Source organism: Vespula vulgaris, chromosome 17 (genome assembly GCF_905475345.1).
Source record: "Vespula vulgaris chromosome 17, iyVesVulg1.1, whole genome shotgun sequence".
NCBI lineage: Eukaryota > Metazoa > Arthropoda > Insecta > Hymenoptera > Vespidae > Vespula > Vespula vulgaris.
The window spans coordinates 4486320-4509385 of record NC_066602.1 but is presented as its reverse complement, the minus strand read 5'-3'; the positions used below and the strand labels follow the sequence as shown (position 1 = coordinate 4509385).

The 23066-nt window shown below is 29.8% G+C and overlaps 4 protein-coding genes across 10 annotated transcripts; 1 reads left to right on the top strand and 3 right to left on the bottom strand.

Annotated features, from left to right (window-relative positions):
• Nucleotides 1-10: 10 nt before the first annotated feature.
• On the bottom strand, nt 11-3390 carry LOC127070027 (ribosome biogenesis protein BOP1 homolog). The gene is made up of 9 exons (XM_051007814.1): nt 3198-3390; nt 2589-3138; nt 2216-2520; nt 1457-2135; nt 1165-1374; nt 797-1074; nt 623-722; nt 328-523; nt 11-233 (listed from the first exon to the last, which is right to left on the bottom strand). The coding sequence occupies exons 1-9, from the start codon at nt 3300-3302 to the stop codon at nt 80-82; spliced, it is 2577 nt and encodes an 858-aa protein (XP_050863771.1). The 5' UTR covers nt 3303-3390; the 3' UTR covers nt 11-79.
• Nucleotides 3391-3435: 45 nt separating this feature from the next.
• Nucleotides 3436-6743, top strand: LOC127070032 (nucleoporin SEH1-A). Of its 2 annotated transcripts, XM_051007823.1 has the most exons (7): nt 3436-3587; nt 3787-4020; nt 4085-4241; nt 4316-4574; nt 4674-4907; nt 4991-5312; nt 6394-6743. In XM_051007823.1, exons 2-7 carry the CDS (start codon nt 3910-3912, stop codon nt 6568-6570), a joined length of 1260 nt encoding a protein of 419 aa, XP_050863780.1. In that variant the 5' UTR covers nt 3436-3587; nt 3787-3909; the 3' UTR covers nt 6571-6743. The 2 variants fall into 2 exon arrangements, with proteins under 2 accessions (XP_050863780.1, XP_050863781.1); XM_051007824.1 differs by lacking the exon at nt 6394-6743 and having other exon boundaries at nt 3438-3587; nt 4991-5966.
• A 429-nt stretch (nt 6744-7172) lies between these two features.
• LOC127070038 (uncharacterized) lies at nt 7173-8486 on the bottom strand. The gene is made up of 4 exons (XM_051007834.1): nt 8341-8486; nt 7693-7953; nt 7521-7622; nt 7173-7383 (listed from the first exon to the last, which is right to left on the bottom strand). The coding sequence occupies exons 2-4, from the start codon at nt 7942-7944 to the stop codon at nt 7243-7245; spliced, it is 495 nt and encodes a 164-aa protein (XP_050863791.1). The 5' UTR covers nt 7945-7953; nt 8341-8486; the 3' UTR covers nt 7173-7242.
• Nucleotides 8487-9633: 1147 nt separating this feature from the next.
• LOC127070025 (guanine nucleotide-releasing factor 2) lies at nt 9634-22670 on the bottom strand. 6 transcript variants are annotated; one of them, XM_051007811.1, is made up of 17 exons: nt 22523-22670; nt 17890-18361; nt 17603-17827; nt 17344-17529; nt 16955-17262; nt 16687-16803; nt 16072-16391; nt 15776-15983; nt 15446-15469; nt 14560-14755; nt 14216-14477; nt 13891-14137; nt 13779-13793; nt 13504-13678; nt 12789-13433; nt 12532-12663; nt 9634-12454 (listed from the first exon to the last, which is right to left on the bottom strand). In XM_051007811.1, the coding sequence occupies exons 1-17, from the start codon at nt 22557-22559 to the stop codon at nt 12316-12318; spliced, it is 3708 nt and encodes a 1235-aa protein (XP_050863768.1). In that variant the 5' UTR covers nt 22560-22670; the 3' UTR covers nt 9634-12315. The 6 variants fall into 6 exon arrangements, with proteins under 6 accessions (XP_050863768.1, XP_050863763.1, XP_050863769.1 ...); XM_051007806.1 differs by lacking the exon at nt 22523-22670 and adding an exon at nt 20622-21387; XM_051007812.1 differs by lacking the exon at nt 22523-22670 and adding an exon at nt 19636-19802.
• Between the last annotated feature and the right edge of the window lie 396 nt (nt 22671-23066).

Sequence of the window (23066 nt, the reverse complement as noted above, 5' to 3'; positions counted from 1 at the left end):
ATTATTACAATTCTGTCACAGAATGATATTTCAGCATTTTTTATTTCTATATCAAAATAATTAACAATTAGTAAACATATTATGTATACATTCGTATCGTTGAATCAGCTCCTGCAGAAAAGACCCACGGTTGAGTAGGGTGAAACATGACATCCAAAATTCCAAAATCATTATATGATTCATGATTACATAATCTTTTTAATGGTACTATTAACGGATTTTGTAATAAATCACTGAAAATGAGAAAAATATTAATAATATTAATACCCTATGAAATAATGATATATAAAAAAGAAATTGCGAATAAAAGACATAGTTTCATCTTACTTGTATACCATTCCATGTGAAACAATAAGACTTCTATCATCAGCACCAGAAGCAAAAAGGGGATAACGTTTATGGAAAGTTACACCTCGTACACCTGTACCATGTAAACGTAATGTTTGATACGGCTTCGTACTTAAATCTAAATCGAACCATAACATTTTACGATCATAAGTGCCAACCAAAATATTGTCACCACCTAAAATGATATATAAAGTAGTATAAGAGATGATTTAATAAAAAATATATGATATTAAATTATGATATACAATTCCAAAATCAAACATAAATACTATACCAGGGTGTATAGACATTGTTGATATCCATTGTGAGTTTGACAATAATTTTTTCACCATTTCTTGTTTCACCAAATCATATATTCTAACATTTCTCTGAGTCTACAAATAATATCATGATAATATAAAAAATATAATTAGTGTTATATTTAATTTAAATATAATATGTAACATACTGCAACAAATAGAAAAGGTCTTATTGGATGGAACAATACACATTGTATTAAACCTTTTGATTTAGTGAATGGTAATTGCGATCTTCTTTTTGATAATTGATTTATTAAAACAGATCTATTTTGACCATCAGGCATAACCGCGGCAAAGTAATCACCTTTACCATGCCATGTAACTTGCTTTACAGTTTTAAAATGGTTCAATATTATTCTAATTCCTTTATTCCATGATTCACCCTCTGCCTGTTCCCACTGTACAGCTGATTTTACTTTTTCGCTAACTATTGAAATAATATATCAGTATAGTATTAGATTAATAAATGCAACATAAAAATAAATGAATTAAATGATTAAAGTTACAATATTAATACCTATAACATCACTTTGTGGTATTATTTCTAATAACTGATCTGTTTTAGTCGTAATAAGATGATCACCAACACCTGGATTTATTAAGAGAACTTTTTTATCTGCTGCAACAGCTATGAGAGATATTGCTTGATTAGGACACCAAGCAACACTTCTAATTATACCACCGCAAGACACTGTTTTTGTACATCTGCCTGTAGCTATTTCCCAAACTGTAAAAAATATATGAATCAAACTTATTGCAGATTCTATAAAAATTATAGTTTTTAATAAATAAAAAATATAGATTTATACTTTTCAGCATCATGTCATCTCCACCGGATGCAATGTACTGTCCAATTGGATCTACTGTAATACTTCGAATCATATCTGTATGACCTTTAAAGATCATAGACATTGTGGTTGGAAATGGTTGCAAATCTTTTGGACTAGGTAACTGTGGTACCAAAGCTTCAGGTTCTATTGTCAATCTCATTTTTAATGCTCTAGGACACAAATACAAATCTAAACACCTTCGGAATCTTTCCTTGATATATCTAGGATATGCAGGTACTTCTCTTAAAGAAGTATATTTTTGTGGAATAAAATGTAACTTCCTTTTCCATGGAGTTGCCTTTAATTTATTCCATTCTTTAAGTTCTTTTTTATCGAATAGATATTCTGGTGGAGGATTATAACTCTCTGCATGACCAGGCAAATGTCTTTTAGGTGCCGGTATATGTTTGTGAATCCTACGCATTTCTTCAGCTTGATCATCAGATTGCCATAGCATATAGAAGTCTGGTGCTTTACCCTTTTGTTGCTTTTCTTTTTCTGTTTCAGCTGTAGATTTCATCCAACCCATTTTTAATGCATGTACCAATTTTGATACTTTTCTGGCTTCTGGTTTAGAAGGTAAAAATGAACGTTTGTGTTCAGGAAAATTACGAAGTGGCGTTTTCATAACTTCTGAAGTAAACCATTCTATCCAGGGCTATATATGTAATAGAACATAATTAAAAAGAAAACGAAAGATTTCAAAATAATTTTATATCACAGAAATATTAGACTTACAGAGTATTCATCAAACTGCACGTCAGGAATCTTCTGCTTTTGTATTCTAGTAATTAACTGTATGTCAGCTTCACTAAGTACAATATCTTGTCCAGTTTGAGGATCTTTTATTGTTCTCCAAAAATCTGGATCCTCCATTCTCTTTAAGAAATTATCCAATTGATCACCTTTCTCAGGTTTCAATATTTTTTTACCTTCCCAGTTATAACCGATGTGATCATATTCATCATACCATTTCATAGGTATGTTACCCACGGTATTACGTATATCCTCCTCATCCGAACTGTCATATTCATATTCGTCATCTACATAGCAAGAATAAAATATTATTCCTATCTCTGATTGTATATTTAATTCAGTTTGTTTGACTTACCATTATTTTTATCATTTGATTCAACGTCATTAGCTGATTGTATTTTATTTAAAACTTTTACTTGCTTGTTCTGAGAATTAGTATCATTCTTCTCTTTTAATTCTTTATTATATCTTTTATATTTTGAAGATTCTCCAAAATTTAAATTTGCTTTTGCTTTATTTGATTCATTGAAATTATTTACAAACTTATTCTTCTTATTTTTCTGTTTAGAATCTAAATCTATTTTAGTTTCTTTAATCTTACTTTTATTTTTATCTTCATTTGTATCATTTTTTTTCTGTTTTTCTTCTTCGTTATTATCGCTATTTTCTTCTTCAACTATATCTTCATCATCAACTTTATCTTCTTTTTCTTCATCTTGCGCGCTATCATCATCTTCTGAATCAGTCTCAAATTCTAATTCACTACCTTCTTCATCAGATGTAAAAACAATTGGATCTTTTTCTACATCAGATTCAGGAATATCGTCATCATTTTCTAATTCTTCGTCTGTGCTATCTTCATTACTATCTAGTTCAGTTACAAGAAAATCTTCAGTGTCTGAACCCTAAAATATCAAAATTGTAAAAAATTGAAAAAGATAAATAAGTTAAATAAATAATATACCTCAGTATTTTTAAAATCTTGTGAAGTTTTTGCATTTTGTTGTTGGTCAGTTTCGGTTTTTAAATTTTCTTGCTTTCGTTTTAAAAGTTTCTTTTGCATTCTCATTCTCGTTTTCTTTTTTAGAACCTAAAAATTAATTTACAAAGTATTTGAACACATGGTCACACTGTAATATTCATTGTAGCTAAAGGAGATGAACATATCAATAAAAGAATAGAAACAGTAATACTATATTGTAGCGACACTAGTGGTTCTATGATGCAACTAAAATTGCATTACTTAAATGCACAAATTTATAAATATTTAATTTGAATGTAAAATGATTACTGAAAGAAGTTAAAAGATAAATAACATTATAAATGTTTATATTATTAAATTATTTATGAATAAGTGAGTGAATTATTTTAATCGATATATATATTTCTTTATTTTTATTCTTATTTCTGCGAAATAAATTTTGCGATAAAATTTAAAACAAATATAATTATTCGTATTCTGGAACAAATTTTTATAAGCTAATTATATCTTGTAATATTTATAAAGTAATTTAAAATTATAATTAATATTTTACTAATTATTTCTAAACAAGGCCAATAGCGGGAGACACAAACAACTGAGACCTAACCTTTTTAAACTTACGATTGATATATACATACATACATATGCATATGATAAATAAAAAAGTAAATTGCATTAAATAAAATTATTAACAATGTTCGAAGCACATAGTATTAATGCGGAACATAAGGATTTAATTCATGACATTGCATATGACTTTTATGGGCAACGAATGGCAACATGTTCAAGTGATCAATTTGTAAAGGTATTGGTATATATTATTGAAATAAATTTAATGAAAAATATTGAATACACTCATTGAAAAATAGGTGTGGGATGAAGATGAGCATGGAAATTGGCACTTGACTGCTTCATGGAAAGCGCATAGTGGATCAGTTTGGAAAGTTACATGGGCACATCCTGAATTTGGTCAAGTTCTTGCAACTTGCTCTTTTGATCGTACTGCAGCTGTTTGGGAAGAAATAGGTATATATATATATCTATTTAGTACTATGTCTTATAGTATTGTGTATTATATTGTTTCTTCATATCTAATACAGTTGAAGGATCAGGATCTGGAGAGCGTGGTATGCGCCATTGGGTTAGAAGAACAAATTTAGTAGATTCCAGGACATCTGTCACAGATGTTAAATTTGCACCAAAGATGTTAGGACTTTTACTGATAACTTGTAGTGCAGATGGAGTAATTAGAATATACGAAGCACCAGATATTATGAATTTGAGTCAATGGACTTTACAACATGATATTAGTTGTAAACTTCCATGTAGTTGTCTCACATGGAATCCCTCGTTATCAAGGTAAAATTAATATTACAATGTATAACAAGTAATGTTTGATTTATAAATTCTAGAATATAATTCTTATATATACAAATAACGTATTCATATATACATTAGATTACATCCACCAATGATAGCAGTTGGAAGTGATGATACAAATTCATCTAGTGGAGGGAAAGTTTTTATATATGAATATTCAGAGGGTAGTAGACGGTGGACAAAAACTGAAACACTGTCAAATATTATTGATCCAGTTCACGATATCGCGTTTGCACCTAATTTAGGTAGAAGTTTTCATACATTAGCTGTAGCTACAAAGGATGTAAGAATAATTATTTTGAAACCGATGCAGTAAGTAAATAATTTTTTGAATAAAAAAAAAAAAAATAATCTAGAGAATATCTATCACAAAATTATTTTAATTATATCTATAGGGAAAGTGCACAAAATGGTTTATCACGTTTTGAGATAACCACTGCTGCACAATTTGATGATCATTACACTACAGTGTGGCATGTATGCTGGAACATTATGGGAACTATTTTAGCAAGTTCTGGTGATGACGGTTGTGTTCGATTATGGAAAGATAACTATATTAACAATTGGAAATGCATTGCTGTTCTGAAAGGAGATGGTACTTCTGCTCAAAATGCTGAAACTCCTGCTGCAGCTACTCCACCTAATCAACCCACAGGAATCCCACCACCTTCTACTGCAAAGTACTACAAATTGGGTTCCATCAGTCATCCAAATCAAGTACCTTGGCATTAGAATATACTTTAGAATAGAAAATAAGATTGATTTCCATTTAAACAGAATCAATAATCATATGATCTTTGTTATTATGATGACAAATACATGGATACATATTAAAATTATATCTCCAGCACATACATTTTATCAAATAAAAAGTATTATTGTGCTGCTTTTTTTCTTTTTCTTTTTTTTTCTTTCCTTTTTTTTTGTAAAAGTATTTACATTTTTCTTGCTATTACAAACAAATTTATATTTTCACAATAAATTATTTTTTAAAAAGTACTATGAAATGAAAATGTGTGAATACTATCAATAATAGTTTCAGAGACCATATTTATGATTATTTATAATTATCAATATTGTTCTCTCTTCGTTATTTTGGAGTAGTTAATGAAGTATCTCCTCTATGTTATTATTTGAATTATATGCAGAAAAAAATGAACCTGATGTTTCCAATTCTTCAGTTGTAATACTATAATTGAGATATAAAAGCTATTGAGAGATACATAAAGGCCTATGTTATCATACTTATAATATCATTATTACAAAAACATTATCTGGAAAAAAGAGAAAATAATTAAACATTACAATAGTTTATAAACTTATACTTTTATATGTACATTATAGAAGTTACTTTCTGATAAATTTGTAAAATATTTTACTATTAATAAAAATTTATATATATTATTAAATACGCTTTTATTTTTTTCCTAGAGAAGAACTATTTTTCTTTCGCAATATAACATGAGATGTAAATTTTGTCTATATAAAGAGTTATGATGTACTGAATATTGAAAACATTTTTACACACCTGTGTAATTTATGATAAATGAAAAATTAATTTGTTAATTCTAAATTATACTTAACGTAACTTCCTTATAACTTATCTATTTATCTCTTAATTTGTTTAATATCTTCTTTATAAATAATTTTTAGATTTTCATATTATATAGCTTTAATGAAGCTCGACTTTATAAAAATTCGTCTTATTAAAAATCTGTGCTATTATTAATGAGGAACTTTATTTTAGTTGTTGATTGTATATTAAACTATTCTAAGTAACTTTTATTGCATTTTTAAGGTTGTAACTACGGCCGCGATCACTACAGAGAAACCTACGACTACTATTATGTGCAGTACTAAATGGCAAGCACCTGTGATAAAAGGTCGTTTTAGTAAATCAGTTTGGTTGGGCAATCCTGGTGAATCATCATTACCATCACTTCCACTTTTAGAACGTCCAAAGGTAAAGAAATAATTCTGTTTGATGCTCATTATAATAATGTGATGCTTTTTTATAATATAAATTAGAATAAAAAATTGTTTATGCGTTATTGTATAATTAAAAGATTATATTCAAATAAGATAATGTAGAATATCATCTATCATATGTAATATTTAATATATTTATTCATCTGTAACAGTTGTGTGTTACAGATTAGTAATTTATTATTTATATGAACTGCCAATATTTGTTACATGTACAAAGTAAATTTAAGTAAAGGTTGTGGATATTACGCTTTTACACCAATAACATGTTTATAATGCAGATACATATAATACATAATTTATAATATTATATAAGGGAGATTTATATAATACTAATTATATACATACATTCATACATACATACGTACTTATGTACATACATATATTATATATATATATATATATATATATATATATATACACACACATATACATATTTGAAAACATTATGGAAAAATTGCATAGTATAATATATGTGGTTAATAAAATATTATAAAGTTAAAATATAGTAACGCATATATTAATAAAATAATACATACTTCACAATATTTGTAGCAGGAAGAAATAGTATTGATATAATAAATGGCACAATTTTCCTTTCTACCACTCCATTTATTTATTATATCAAATAACTATATTATACACTAATAGTATTCATATTTTATATGGGTGATTTATCAAATCCATATTTTGCAAATTCATTACCTTTGCATCGTACCTCAGTGCTGGGAAAACCTGGATCACTAGGAAACTGTTTAATACGTGAAAATGAAGTTCTCCAGCCTCCTGATTTTGTCCAATCCTATATAAAATAATATAATTATATTGCTGAACAGATCATGATAACACAAATAATACAGAAAGTGATAAATTACAAACTAAACTCGTATTATTAGAAAATCATTGTGATATTGATATCAATATAAATCCAAAACTTACGTGTCCATTATATTTAAAGTAATAACAAGCAGAGTATATAAAAATGATTCCCATAATACTCTTTGCTGTAATATGACGTAATCCATCAGCCCAAGTAGAACCCTATAATGAAACGATGAATATTATTTTGGTATCAATTTTTAACTTAGAAATAAATGATATGTCAAATTACCACTAGAGGAACCAACATATTTTCAACTTTATCCAAAGGAGCTCTGTAAAATCTTCTAATTGGATTATATCTTTTTTTATAATAATCTGGTGATATTACTGGTTCACAGGGATCTAATATTTGATCCTTTAAAAACTTTGCACGCCATGCACGTTCTTCATCTGTCATACCTATCAAACGTTCTCTATTTCTAGATAAACGACGCTCCAACATTATGGTCATGTCCTCTGTTTTCTGTGGTGGCCCCTTCATGATGTTTATCTTTAACGAAGAATACAAATTATATTATATTATGTAAGATTATTTGAAAAACTATAATTTTTAATTTAAAGTTGAAGAAAAACAAAGTTAAAATTATTTTACAACTTTATTTTTTGTTTGTTGTAAAAAACTAAAAGATTTAAAGAAATAGAATAAAAAGCACATTCAATTTATGTAATTATTAAAAATCATATAACAATTATTATATGCAGAATATAAATTTATGTATATATATATAAAAGTTTAAATATATAATTAAAATTTAAACAACAAAATATATAGAAGCATCATATAATAATTATTATATGCAGAATATAAATGTATGTATATATATAAAAGTTTAAATATATAATTAAAATTTAAACAACAAAATATATAGAAGCAAACCTTTTTAATGACACCAAATGAAAATATAGGTTATAACGATATTACGTCACAAGTTAGAAGTAAGTATTCTATTGATAAGCAATGTAAAGATGTATATATTACCGATAGAGAGTGCATATGATAAAGAAACTTATGAACCTACTAACAAAAACGCATAGGACAAAGAAATTAGAAAACTTATCGGCAGCGAATATGTTGCTAAAATATATGTATTGCTTTTTTAAATATAAATTTGAATAAAATGACGTTGCAATAATTGTATAAAAATAAGTAAAATACTCTAAAATTTATTACATGGTACAAAAAATTTTATTAAAATTGCAAATTTCTAGCTTACCGATCAACCTAAGCGGATAAAATCTTTTATCATTTTAAGAGAAATTGTATAAATATAAGTATATTAACAGATAAATATAAGTATATTAAAGGAAATACTTGTACTAACACTAAACACTTTTATTTTTGTTTCTTTTTTTCGTACACCTATTATAAAAGAAAAACTAACATTTGATCAAAACATGATATGCATACGAATAGTTTGGACATTCATAACTACGAAGAATTTTGAAAAAAGATGTGGATGATATATATTAAATATTTGTACAATGTATGTATGATTATACGTCGAGATACAATGATAATGTAATATGACAAAACTTTTGTTGATATTTATGATATGGGTTGCATATTGTTGTAAGTTCCAATGATTGAATTTGTGTATGTATATATGTATGTATATACTTTCAAATGACAATGCATATAATATATACAATTGATTACTATCATAATTTATCAGAAAAATATCTCAAGTACAATGGAATAATTATCGCAATTATAATATTCCGAAGTATCGGATCGCATGAAGAATTTCAGTTAATTATTACTAGACTTGTTAATTTTGATATGTTGAAAAAGTTATCTATTGCTGAATATATCTCATATATATAGACTTTATGTTTAATGGCTATGCAGTTTATAATCTTTTGTATGATGTAAACACAACTAACAGCGATTCAGTAAGCTGAAAATTAAAAATGATTATAAAAAGAAGATAAAAATTGTGAGAATATTGATATTAAAACTATTTTGCGCGACAATCTTACAATTGAAAAAACATTGCAATATTATTCAGTTTTCTAATAAGATGAGTCTTCTATAATTGGCTTTACCAAAATCGATACGATTAAAATATTAATTTTTCTTTCTTGTCTGCATAAATTCTGTATCTATGTTTTTTCTTTTTTTTTCGAAGCTGACACACAATAGAAGATGGAAATACATTGTTACTTTAAATCTATGCTATGTCTATATCTTTGTAGCGTATAACATTAGAGAAAGGATAATTATAAATATTATTTGGCTTGTTTTTTTAATTTTAACGGTTATTTCGACTAATGCAAAGCTGTATTTTATACCTTATCTAATTAAGTGTAATAATTTCGTTGCATATTTTTTTTATGATCTTCTCTTACATCTCTTTTACGTTATTATGTTTTAAAATTATGCACACAGAAGTATCTATTTGGATGTTTCTTTTATTCGGAAGTAGCGTTATTGGTTCTTCAATAGAAATATTGCAAACCATGCATGTTTAATATGCATATATTTAAAGCCATATTTAATTGATCAATATCTAACAACTATCAAAATATTTTCCTTATTGATAATATTGTGTGTATGTGTAAATTAGTGGAAAAAAAGAAGACAAACTTAACTGAATAATTTAGTTTTTGTTAATTTAATTTAATTTAATTTAATTTAATTTTTAATTAAATAAAAATATAAAAGCAGTGTGCATACTATTACACAAAAATATAATAAGGCATTCAAAAGATTATATTGATACAAATATTTGAATTTGATGCTGCATATATAAAGTTAATTACAAATAGTATGCTATATATTTAAAATTATCAATAGATACACAGAAGCAACGCCTAGATACAGAAAAAAGAAAGAAAAAGAAATTATTCGTAATATTGAAAATATTTACAATATATTATGCATTGGCATGTTTTTATTAATTCTAAACAATGAATTGAACAATTTGAAACTTGATGTTTACTAGGTGTTCTATCCTTCATTTTTTTAATTCCTATTGCAAATATAGGAGCTTTTTGCAAAATAAAGCTGATATATATTATCATAATAAAGAGTATATGATTAGGCCAATTTTGAACAATAATTGTCAAAATAGTTTGATAGCATTTAATTATATTGTAACGTGTACTACACAAAATTTTGATCAATATTAAGAGATCCAACTCGATGAATTTGATTGATTGATCCTGCATTCTTGACTTAAAGCCGGGGAACTTGGGTAACTATCAACAAGTTATTAACAAAAAATTATGTTCTATAATCATATACAATAGTATATGCAACAGTTTTTCTCTCAGTCATACCATTTGTCCAGAGATGCACATCATCTATTGATGTGCCAACTCAAGATTACAATGGTTCTACATTAATCAACGTAATTGGTGTTCTTCCTTGTGTTATAATCAACAGCTTTTGGTTGATTATTGAAACTTGTCTATCTATGTGAAAGCTAGGTAAACAGATGTTTACATATATCTAAATAATTTAAATGATAACTGACACCTACTACTTTTGTAGTTTCTCTCTCTCTCCCTTCCTCTTTCTGTCCGCAAATAATAAATAAATTATGTACGTGTAAATATACACGTGTGTATGTGTAATAGTAATAGCAGTAGTAGTAGTAGTAATAGTGATAGTAGAGAGTAGTAGTAATAGTAGTATAGTAGAGAAGTAGTAGTAGTGATAGTAGAAAAGTAGTAGTAGTGATAGTAGTGATAGTAGAGAAGTAGTAGTAGTAGTGATAGTGGTAGTAGTAGTAGTAGTAATAGTAATGGTAGTAGTAGTAGTAGTAGTAGTAGTAGTAGTAGTAGTAGTAGTAGTAGTAGTAGTAGTAGTAGTAGTAGTAGTAGTAGTAGTAGTAGTAGTAGTAGTAGTAGTAGTAGTAGTAGTAGTAGTAGTAGTAGTAGTAGTAGTAGTAGTAGTAGTAGTAGTAGTAGTAGTAGTAGTAGTAGTAGTAGTAGTAGTAGTAGTAGTAGTAGTAGTAGTAGTAGTAGTAGTAGTAGTAGTAGTAGTAGTAGAGTAGTAGTAGTAGGAGTAATAGTAGTAGTAGTAGTAGTAGTAGTAGTAGTAGTAGTAGTAGTAGTAGTAGTAGTAGTAGTAGTGTAGTAGTAGTGGTACTAGTAGTAGTCTAGTAGTTTTTTCAATGTAAATCATATTCTGTTTTTTTCTTTCTTTACTTCTTCTTTTTATCTATAAGCTAAGCATTATTATAGGTACATCATATTTAAATACAATTTGGATATCAAGGCAAATATGTATTTCTCATATCAATTTGCATTTAAAAGGAAGATTATGAGAAATGCATTGAATTAACGATAGTTTAACTAATTTCTTAATTTTGTGCTAACTAGATTTTGACTGTTTCTTTGACTTCCGATTATTATCAATCCCCTCCCAACCTCGTACTCCCTGTCTCTGCATATCTCTCTCTCATGCATATGATTCTGTTTGAAGAGACAATGCATTAAAATTCAAATACTGTACAAGATCGCATGTGTCTCAGCTGAACTGTGTATATTAACTTTTTGTATTTCTTTTCTTTTGTTTATATTTTTTCGACGAGTATAAATTAAAAATATTCAAATACAGCCTCACAGAGGCTGCGTACACATTGGGGTAGACCATGCTAACCCTTTCACCGCTCTCAGAGCGTTGCACATACGTACGTATATCACGCACACATACGTACATATACATACTAGATTCTTCCTTCAATACATATTACATATGTATATATACGTGTATATGCATTATTATTATTCTTTTTTTAATCGCAGAAAAGAGCAAATTCTCATGTAAACATAATCGTTTAAAATTTTCACCATTTCAGCCTTTTGATTTGGAAACACAGGCAGTGAAAGGGTTAGATATGTTCTAGTTTTGCAATTGAACTTTCTTTCCACCACGTGGCTTAATACTTTCAGAAATTTGCCACATTGCCTCCTCACAGAGGAAATCACTGAAGTTGTTGAAGAATGTAATAATACGATCGTGTTTCTTGAAGGAGTATGTACTAGAAACAAAATTAACATAACAATTTCTCTAATTACTTCTTTTTTTTTCAAAGAATAAATTTTTGTTATTACTTACCCTTTTTTGAATCTCTTCATATTTTCAACAATATTAAATTGTTGCCATCTTTTAGAAAAATTGATAGTACCATCCGGTAATAAATCACTGTTCCCAATATGCACAAATGTAAGGTCTTGTAACACAAGTCCACTGAGTAATCAAATAAATAAATAAATAAATAAATAAATAAATATATGTAAATATATTATGTAAATTTCTATGATATATAAAAGAACTAATAATTATTATTAATTTATGATTTGTATAACTCTTACATATATGGGATGCATGGTGGTTGGGTTTCCGCTAAAGCTTGCCTATATGCTCGAAAACTACTTGAACTATCAATAAGAGCACAATATTCCTTCAAACCTTCCGTAATATGCTTCTGCCATTCAAGTCTTCTAATTGGTGCACTGTCTAATGCAGAAAGCAAGGCAAGATAACTATTAAAATTATTTATTTTTCTAAGATGTTTCATTATTTTGATGAACTTGACAACATATTTTTCTCTATCCTTAGCTTCGTTTTCCAATCTATGTTCTAATATTCTGGACCTAGCCCAGTATGACATTTTATTAAAATGTTCCGTAAATCTCGTAAGATTTGGGCTTCTCTCTTCATTTTGTTCCTGAGCCCAAATTAATACCTCAGGAATTTCAATTTTCATAAATAAATCTGCGTCTAATAAAGTCATTTGTTCTGCGATCTGTTCGCTTTTAAAATCTAAAAGTGATGCTTGTTTCGTCGTTACACTAAGAGAAGATAAAATTGGTTGTGCGTATTGTAATTGTTTAGCAGCATGCTTTTCTAATATTTTCACTCGTAAAGCTTTAGCCATTGTTAAATCACCACTGCATACTAATTGCTGTACGAATTCCATTAAAGTTTGTAATAAGGTATCATCAAGATCTGACATACTGTAAGAAAGTATATGTAATTATATAATCTTCTTATCTTATCTTTTTGTTTATGATACTTAATACTCACGTTAAATCACTGACTACTCTAACTAATAAAGAAAAAGCTTCTCGAGCTGCTCGTTGCTTCGTAACATCTGGAGAACAGGAAAAACGTTGATGTCGTTTATGTAATTTTTGAATTAATTCAAGCGGTTGCATAAATGTTCTGTATGTTGTTAGAAAAGCTTCCTGATATAAAAAGTCTGCAACAGATGAGTTAACATTAATATATAAATTTTTTAAATAAACATTTATATCATTATACTAAATAATATTTTCTTATTTAACATATAATAAACAAACCTGATTCCTTTTCGTCTATGCAGCATGAAAATATGTATATATCAAATCATTAATAAAATAAAAATAATAAATTAATTCATTTATACTAATTACAATGAAAATAAATATATACCATGCTTATTAGCTTTGGTAGCATGAATTAATAATGCATCGGGATGTCCACCACGTATATCAGGTCCTTCTTCATCAGGTTTTTTAAAAACTAAATATTTACTGATATCTAATTCTTCCAAGATATTATCATCTTGATCTATATCCCTTAATTCCAAAGTGTTATCGCTAATGGATACAGAAGAAAGAGCATTACTCGCAGGTCTGGAAATTGGTAATGCTATGTCCATTGCAGTACCAGTAGTATTCTAAAAAAGAAATATTTCTGTTAATATTTCTAATATAACATTTCTAAACTAAAGGAGCCACTTTTCTATTTCCTTTACCAATTTCACTGGAGTTGATGATACAACATCTTTTTTATCAAGAAAAGCATCATTATATGATGGCTCATCAATTCTAACAGGAGTCAATGATAAAATTGGATCAGATGTGTGTATGCTTTGCATACTAATCGTAGCCTTTGGTGAAACTATCGAAGGTGTAGCATTTGATTTAATAGATCGTGATCTCTTTGGTGGTAAAGCAGGAGGAAGACTAGAATTATTTGTTATTTCCGTAATGTTTGGAGTCATAGATATAGAAACGCTATGACAAGAAAAATATTTTATGAATTATGATTGTACATAAGGATATCATAAGTGATTTTTAATATTTATAAGTCATTTACCTTGTAGTGTCATGTAAGTTAGTTATTGTATGAGCCATAAAAGAACAAGATTGAGTCGTAGTGAGTGCCATTTCATGTTGTTGCCATTCTGCTTGCATGGAATTGTAAGCTGCTACAGAATGACGAGTTCCAAGACCAGAAATGAAGTCGTTGTTGCTGTGAGAGCAATTTCCAAACATCTCCATGTATGCCATAACTGTAATAAGTATAACAATTACGAAATCCATCAAAAATTAGATTAAATCTCTCTCTCTCCTTCTGTCTCTCATGTATGTGTGCGTGGGCGGTGGGAGGTGTGTGTGCATGTGCGCGTGCGCGCGCAGATGTTTGTAAAAGTTACGATTACGAATCTTGAATGAAAGTTATACTGTTTTTTATAATACTTAATATGACTGGTTGGTTGATGCAAGCATGAAATTCGCTGCAAAAAGATATCAAAGCATACGGTCTAAGAATTGAGTAAAGACACTGATGCAAAAGCAAACACTTGTATAATATCAGTATCGTTTGTGTAAAGACGCATACGAGAAGAGATCAAACTCACTGGAGTAAACTTTCCACGATATTTCTCTTTTATTATTTACATAATAATTATATATCCATATGTTTATATAATTTATATTACATCCGTGAGATGAGTCAAATCGTAAGCTGTAATTAAAGCCGAGAATAAAGTAATTCTATTTAAATATAAAATAGATAATGATAGAATTCATTGTATGTTTGGCAGTATATGAAAATGAAGCTAACAATATAAAATGCCATGCCAAAATAAGCCCGGATCTTAATTCATGTACATACATAATCGTGGAAAATGAAAGACTTTCGTTTGGCGTGAAAGTGTTTGCTAAGTGTAGTCGATTAATGTGGGCGGCATCCCACTTACCAGAATATGCCACTGATTGGAACACTGGGGATACAAAACATTGCATCAGTTTTTTTTTTCATCTGCTATGGGACTAAGAATATCAAACTTCTATTCTAATATCATTTAAGATAATTTCAAATCGCCACATCTTCCAAATAATCTTTCTCTGTCATACTATTGTTTATTTTATTTTATTTTATTTTATTTTTTTTTTTAATATCACAAGAGTTTAAACATTAATTTAAATAACGAAGCTCCAATGATGTTGTAAATGTAAAATTTAAACGCTATTATATCGTCGTATTTCACGTTTTTTAATGTCTTGTATTGAATGTTCAAGTAACTTACTATGTTTTTTTTTCAGCGGAAGAGGTGGTGGTTTATTGGTATCCGAACTATCACCGTTACTGGTATGCAAACTGCAGGTAGACAAATGTTCATTTTCAGGTACATTGTCGTATTGCGATGGTTGACGTTCTCTTCTCCGTTTAGATCGTTTTTCTGGTAATGCAGGTGGTATTCCATTAGCATCAGATATAGTAATTGATTCCATGTCCTGCGTATAGTAGAAATAACATTTATATAGAAATATCATATCTATTATCAAGTTATCAACGTATATATATATGTATACTCTTACTCACATTTTTCAATTTTTCTAACATAACGGTATCGCCACTTTCCGTTATATTCATATTATCCGCGGTACTTTTAGAACTGCTCATTGTTTTTTGCATAAAAACAGAACCATTGCTATCCGATGTAAACTTTTGTTGATAAAGAGATTGTTGTTGAGTACTAAACGTTTGGGAATTGTAACTGATACTGCTTTGTTGTGATGACCTTTTTGAAGTTGTACTAGAAGCAGTCGTGTAACTTTGAGAAGAACTTCTTTGAGAATGCATTGATACAAAACCGGATTCATGTGTTTGAGTTGAAAATCTTTCTATTTTTCCATCTATACCTGAAACATAATGATTCGAGGAATACAGTTGAATGGTATACGATTTTTAAATAATTTGAAACGGTCATTTCTTCAAACAATTTTGATTAAACATTTATGACATAAACAGTCACACGTTAGTATTTCATTTTGTCCTTAAACGAAACGTTCAATTTCGTAGATTGATTAAAAAGGAAAAAATAAAATGGTAGAACTGTTTCATCGATACTAAATCAAACAAATAATGAATATTTCTTTTTTGTAGAAACATTACTTATCGACACACATCTCATGCATGTAATTATATTCTACACACCAGTGAACGGATTAAGAATTTCTTGTGGTGTTTGTTGTCCTAGTAACATAGTATTTGGTATACTGCTTTCAGAACTATCCCAACAAGCACAATTAGAGGTCCCATTAACTTGCATACCTAAGGTACCAGAGGGTATCGTCGAGTTACGAGATTATTCTTGATAATTTTCCACCAGCAAAAAATATCTTCTTAACATTTATGGTCAATAAAAATTAAAGAAACGATACAACAAATTAAATAATGATAGTAGTTCTTCGTTATGACTTACTTTTAATTGTAGCTATAAGACTGAGATCCATACTATCATTGAGAGACTCATCGTTTGGTCCCATGATCGCTCGAATTTCATCCTCGTCACGTGAATGATTCAAAGCAGAATCCAAACTACCAGCTGATGCACTTAGAATAGAAGAAGAGTCTTCCGGTGACCGACTACGCAAAGAAACTCTATCGAGACTAGATGCTAAGAAACTTTCAGACTCGTCGAGTAATTGTTGAGTTCTGGTTCTTCTTTTTGGTGGTAAAGGCGGTGGTGTACCCGATGAACTGTTTTCTTCAGAGAAGCATACGTTCGTTCTACAATCATAATTATTATAATGTTAAAAGTTAATAATTTGTGTTTAATCATAAATAAGGTACAACATCAATCTAATTTACCTATCAGGAAGAGGAGGTTTTGGTGGTGGACTGGAATCCCTTAAAATAGATTCAGAACTATGAGAACTTCGAACAAGACTATTGTTAGCAGCAGTCTGTTCTAAGATCTCTCTTTCCCTTGGCGTTAAAGGTATATCCGGCAGCGAGTTCCTCTGAGGAGCAAGTTCCAATCCATATCCTGATGCACTGAATCAATATTTACCAATGACAAATTTTTATCATGGATAATAACAAAAATGTAACAACAACTGCATCCTACCGATTGTTAATTGTAATGTTAACAGGTTTCTGTCGATTAGAAATCTTCTCGTGAGCAAGGGAAACCAAATTCTTAACTGCTTCTTCGACCAAACCAATAATATGGGTAACATTTTCAGTATCCAAAGCAGAGGATTGATCACCATGTAACAAGACATCATCGCAGAGCTTCAATAACTGAGCAAGTGCTTGATAAACTTGATTGGTTGCAGATCCTAATGTGGAACTGTAAAAGAGAATATAAATTAGTTATAGAAAAATTTTCAACGATGAAAAAGATATATTTACCTATTTTCATAGAGGAGATAGGACTTGAGTACCGTGTGTATAGTGGTAACAGTGTCGAGAACCACTGTACCATTACCTGGTAACATTTCCAATTTCTTTTTCGAGACAACATCACGAAAATGCAGAAGAGCAAGCTGTACTTGTCTCACGTGGACATGCAAGTCTCGTAAAGGATTTTTTTCAAGACCAACTGCATTATTATTATCCTTTCCTGATGATGATGACGATGTTCCACCTGTTCCAAGTCCAATTCCAGCAACTCCATTTTTATCACGTGGTATTCGTGGCGACGAAGGTGAACTTGCTCGGCCGACTCCTCCTACGGCGCTCTCTACGCCTCCTGTCCCTGTACCACCGCTACCCGGAGAACGCATGTGTGAAAGCTTCTCCAAAAAGTCCTCCTTAAAGGAGCGTGCTCGACGCGCGAGCTTACCGCCGCGCGCCTTTCCGTTTGAACGTTCCTCGTTGCTTTCTGTAATTTTATCTTCTTTTATTCTTTTTTTTCTTTTTTAATTTATAGTTGTATAAAAAATATCTCTATTTCATATGTGTATCCGAAGTAATTGTAAAGTTCTCATACCATTTTCAACGCATACGCATCTTTAGTTTCCCCTAACTTTTTTCAATAAAATTTACTTTTTTTTTTACGTTATTTGTCATTACATTAGTATAGTATTCATCTCATACTATAAGTTTATATATATATATATATATATATATTGCGTTATTAGTATTATAATTATTATGATGAAGTTAGTAGCGATAAAGTATCATTTTATTAATAATACAAATGAAGATTTGAATAAATTAGTAAATGAAGAAGTATATTTTTTGTGAGGTGTTAACAAATTGTTTTTTCTAATTTTTGCAACTGTTTATTCCAATTAGATAAATTTAACGAGAAATTCTGCTTTTTTTTTATCGCGAATAATGGAACAAAGAAATGAAGAAAGGATGAAAACATCACCGTATCTACGAGGAGGCTTTCGAAATAGCTTAAACACCGAAAGAGGATTATTCCAAGATGGTGCCTTCGGACAAGGAACTAAATTTAGTCGGAAGGCTGGAAAGAGCGACGAAAATACGATGAAATACTATGAAATACCACAATGAAGAGAACATTCGAGTATACTTATACATCTATCTCAACAAGCATAATCAATCTCAACAATATTAAAAATATTAATATTTTATTTCTAAATTTAAATTAATTATTTCTAATTGTAACTAATCAATCAAAAAATCATAGTAATATCTTTTTTATAAACGATTCTTTTCTATTCATTCTACATGAAATGCTCATTTTGATTGGTGGAAAAAATATGAAATATTTAAGAAGATAATCTTTCACAAAGAAAGAATTAAAACGATGTAAAAGGAACGAATGGAATAACTTTAAGAATCTGAGTCATCGTCAAAGATGATGCGGTAATCACGTCACGTTCAAAAAGGAATGCGAATAAACGATATCGATCCTTAGAAAGAACTTTAAATTTCATTATAATTTGAATATTAAATTAAAAATATATTCAAAAATATCAAAAAATCTATCAAAGATGTTTAATTAATATCATTATTACTTTAACTGAAATTTCAAATATTACTTTAAATTGAAATAATATATTAATAAGGAAGACAATAAAATTAGCAGGAGAAAGCCCGCCATTTTTCGAATCATTTTCTTTTCTTTTCTTTTTTAATCAAAAAATCCATAATATAAAAATTATCTCACTAAATACCACTCACTTGGATGAGGAAACCACAAATTTTCTTGTTTATGAGTAAACAGAGATATGATGAGAAAAATATATATATGTCACGTGACTCAGAAGGGAAATACGAGACAAGAAACGTCCGGCCCGTAAAGCGTGTGCGCATCGACTGCTTAACTAACTTGGTTCGTCGGTCCCTGTCGGTCGTATCCCTTCATCCCACTCTCGCGCTCTCTCTCTCTCTCTCTCTCTCTCTCTCTCTCTCTCTCTCTCTCTCTCTCTCTCTCTCTCTCTCTCTCTCTCTCTCTCTCTCTCTCTCTCTCTCTCTCTCTCTCATACGTCAGCCTCTATAGATTTCTTTCTTTCTTTATTTCTTCTTCGTACATTCATGCTTTAACATATACACCACGCCTATTTTGCGTCTGTCATCCGATGCTTTTAAAGCGTGACGATAGTTTGGTTAAGGTTAAGTACAAGATGTATTTGGTATTGGAAGATAATGGATTATATTTCTAAAATGTCAATTTTTTTAACATTTACGATAATAACATTTGTTACTTTTTTTTTTATTGTTGCTTATTGCTTATAAAGTAGCTTTAATATCGTTTATTTTTATTGTGACGTTAGAACTTGATTCGTTCTTTTGACTCACGTGGTTAAAGAATTACAAAACAAAAAATATAAATTTAATATTAACATGTATAAGTGTAACAATTTAATTCCATATATGTGTTATATAATTAATTCAAGATCATTAACTTTTTTATCATTTATCGCAATATTATATCATTAATTATTATTCTGTTCTCGTTTATCTAATCATTCATGCTTTTGATATGAATATTTACTAACTTTAAAGCATAACCATTTAGTAACTATTACGCGTAGTTCAGAAATTATAACGTCAATTAATTTAAGATTAACATTATTATAAACGTTTAATAATTAAAACGGCTTATTTTTTTTCTCCATTAAAATCAAACAAAATTATGCATTTTAAAGAGTTAAATTATCGATTACCTTGCGTACTGCAGATCGAAAGCGAATCAGAGAAATCGTTATTGAGATCGGTCACGGCCAACAACAAAGGTACAGACGTATTCTTGAACGATCTTGATTTCGTTGAGGATTTCTTTTGTATGGAATAAGTTCGTACACGTCGTCTGAAGATCGACGAATCGAGAAAAGATTCGTCATATTGTGGCATATCTGATCGCGAATCAATTTCTTTTTATTTAATAATATCGGAGAGATGCAATGTCAAATAAAAATATATGACATAATCATGATGTCGCCATCTTCCAAATCAACTATTATTTTCGATTAATCGAAAAGAAGAGAGAAAATATATGCTCGAAACAGTCTTCGATATTATCAACATTTTCGTACGTTTCATAATCTTTCAAAAACATAAAGTTGAACTCTACAATATTTTTCTTGTTATTTCTTATCATTTATTCATTAATGACCGTAGATATGTCTATTTTAAGGATCATATTTTACATTATTTTACTTTTCAAATATGTTTTCAAATTCATTGGTTTAAAAATGATAAGAGAGAGAAAGAGAGAAATGAAGAAGATCGAATTAAAAGAAAAATATCAGACACTAATTGAAGAGAAGCAGGTCGATTTACAAATCAATATTAAACTTGTCGAACCGACGACGATGTACCAACTACGTGTGAGATTGGGGACTGTTAATATCTCTGACTTTGGCCGGGAATAAAGCTTTGTCTATTTTAGCGGGTCAACCAGAGCGAACGAACGAGTGAGCGAGAGTGAAAGCGAGAGAGAGAGAGAGAGAGAGAGAGAGAGAGAGAGAGAGAGAGAGAGAGAGAGAGAGAGCAAAAAAGAGAGAGAGAGAGAGAGAGAGAGAGAGAGAGAGAGAGAAAGAGAGGAGCAAAATATATGCGATAGGTGGGGATGTTGCGAGGGGCAGAAGCAACAGTGGCAGCAGCAACAGTAAGCTCGAGGAGGGCTGGGGAAAGAGGTTAACCTATCCACTTGTTTCTTCCTTTTGATCAAATAAAAAGAGAGGAGGAAAATAATAAGAATCTTCAAACAATTTCTTTGTGAATCGAAAAATGAATCCAAGAAATATATTTATGAACTTCAGGAAAAAGATAACATAACCTATAAATAGAAAAAAAAAACATGACAGATCAATTTATTTGTATGAATCGATCTAAATCCGTCCCGAAGGTAATCAGGTGTAATAATGTTGAAATGTAACAATGAGATATAATAAAAATTACTAGGTTATCCAACATTTGATCGAACATTTTTCTCTCTTTCTCACACATACATACATGAAATCCCTTGTAAATCAAAGCGCATATCAGTTTTGATAAGCTACATCTGTTAAAGTTCTTCGTTTGTAAACTAAACCTCCTATCCGCCGATAGTCTCCTATTCGTCGTTGGTTAAAAAAAAGGGAGAGAAAAAAGAAAAAGAGTAGGTAAAGAAAATACTAATCAAGGATGATCCATCTTGAAAACTATGTAACAAGTATCAGCCATAATTGCAAATATAATTCGAAGATATTTGAAAGAATATGTTCAATATTAAATTAGCTTGTAAGCAAAGAACATATGTTTTTGACGTTTGACCGGAAAGAAAGGTGTTCTTAAATAGTAATCTTAAAGCTGCTTTAAAATTCATTGTTTGAAAGATTGAAAAAGCCGGTATAAAGCGAATAGTGGTTTAGTTTATAAGGGCGTTACCGTTTCAATCTGAAAAGAATTTTGGATTGCAATCAAAAGAAGCAGTTATCTTTTGACGTAAAGTCTTCGATGTAAGTAAATGGGGATGTAAGGGGATATGGGGGGAGGTGAAAGAGGGTTGCGCCGTCTTCGTCTGTCAAAAGATACATACGCGAGTTTCGCACATAAGAGAAGGTAAATCGTGATGAGAGCTTACCTCCATGTTTGTCAGATTTTGGTGTGGAAGCCATCATAGTTGACCGTTCCTTCGTCTTCAAACGATATCACAGAGTCTCAACATTTTTGCAAACAGCCGCGTCGTAAGTTACGAAGCAGTGGCTGCTGCACTGTTTTCAGTCTGATATAAATCCGACTTGCACCGCTACATCTTCGTTCGTCGGCCATTTTTCAAGAGGCTTCAGGGTAACAAGCGCCATCTGCTGACGGATAATGATAAACTACGCCGACAAGATGGCCGACACAGTGTTCATCACGGCGTACTGACCAGTGAACGTATTACTTACAATTCTTCTACGTTTCTTACCGTGAAAACGTGAACTTAGAAAAATTTCGAGGTACGAATCGTTTATAATCAACTTCGCTCGTTTACAATCGTACAATATTTGTCTCGATAACTATTACGTATCCGTCGTATAGATTTGGGCCTGTCGTTCGACGCATCGACCGTCAAAGACACCGCTCGCGAAAAGCTTGCAATGATAGGGCGGTGGCGCGATCGTCGTACATTCTTGCAAACAAGT

Excerpts from the sequence above, each read along its gene's own strand:
- LOC127070027 (XM_051007814.1), bottom strand. The coding sequence starts at position 3,302 with ATGAGAATGCAAAAGAAACTTTTAAAACGAAAGCAAGAAAATTTAAAA. Across the intron at positions 3,139-3,197 it reads AAGATTTTAAAAATACTGAG|GGTTCAGACACTGAAGATTT; the intron begins GTATATTATTTA and ends TTGATATTTTAG. Across the intron at positions 1,075-1,164 it reads ACCACAAAGTGATGTTATAG|TTAGCGAAAAAGTAAAATCA; the intron begins GTATTAATATTG and ends TTATTTCAATAG.
- LOC127070032 (XM_051007823.1), top strand. The coding sequence starts at position 3,910 with ATGTTCGAAGCACATAGTATTAATGCGGAACATAAGGATTTAATTCAT. Across the intron at positions 4,242-4,315 it reads AGCTGTTTGGGAAGAAATAG|TTGAAGGATCAGGATCTGGA; the intron begins GTATATATATAT and ends TATCTAATACAG. Across the intron at positions 5,313-6,393 it reads CCATCAGTCATCCAAATCAA|GTTGTAACTACGGCCGCGAT; the intron begins GTACCTTGGCAT and ends TGCATTTTTAAG.
- LOC127070038 (XM_051007834.1), bottom strand. The coding sequence starts at position 7,944 with ATGAAGGGGCCACCACAGAAAACAGAGGACATGACCATAATGTTGGAG. Across the intron at positions 7,623-7,692 it reads ATATGTTGGTTCCTCTAGTG|GGTTCTACTTGGGCTGATGG; the intron begins GTAATTTGACAT and ends GTTTCATTATAG. Across the intron at positions 7,384-7,520 it reads ACTTTAAATATAATGGACAC|GATTGGACAAAATCAGGAGG; the intron begins GTAAGTTTTGGA and ends TATTTTATATAG.
- LOC127070025 (XM_051007806.1), bottom strand. The coding sequence starts at position 20,808 with ATGCCACAATATGACGAATCTTTTCTCGATTCGTCGATCTTCAGACGA. Across the intron at positions 18,362-20,621 it reads TTCGATCTGCAGTACGCAAG|AAAGCAACGAGGAACGTTCA; the intron begins GTAATCGATAAT and ends ATAAAATTACAG. Across the intron at positions 12,664-12,788 it reads CCACCATGCATCCCATATAT|TGGACTTGTGTTACAAGACC; the intron begins GTAAGAGTTATA and ends TTGATTACTCAG.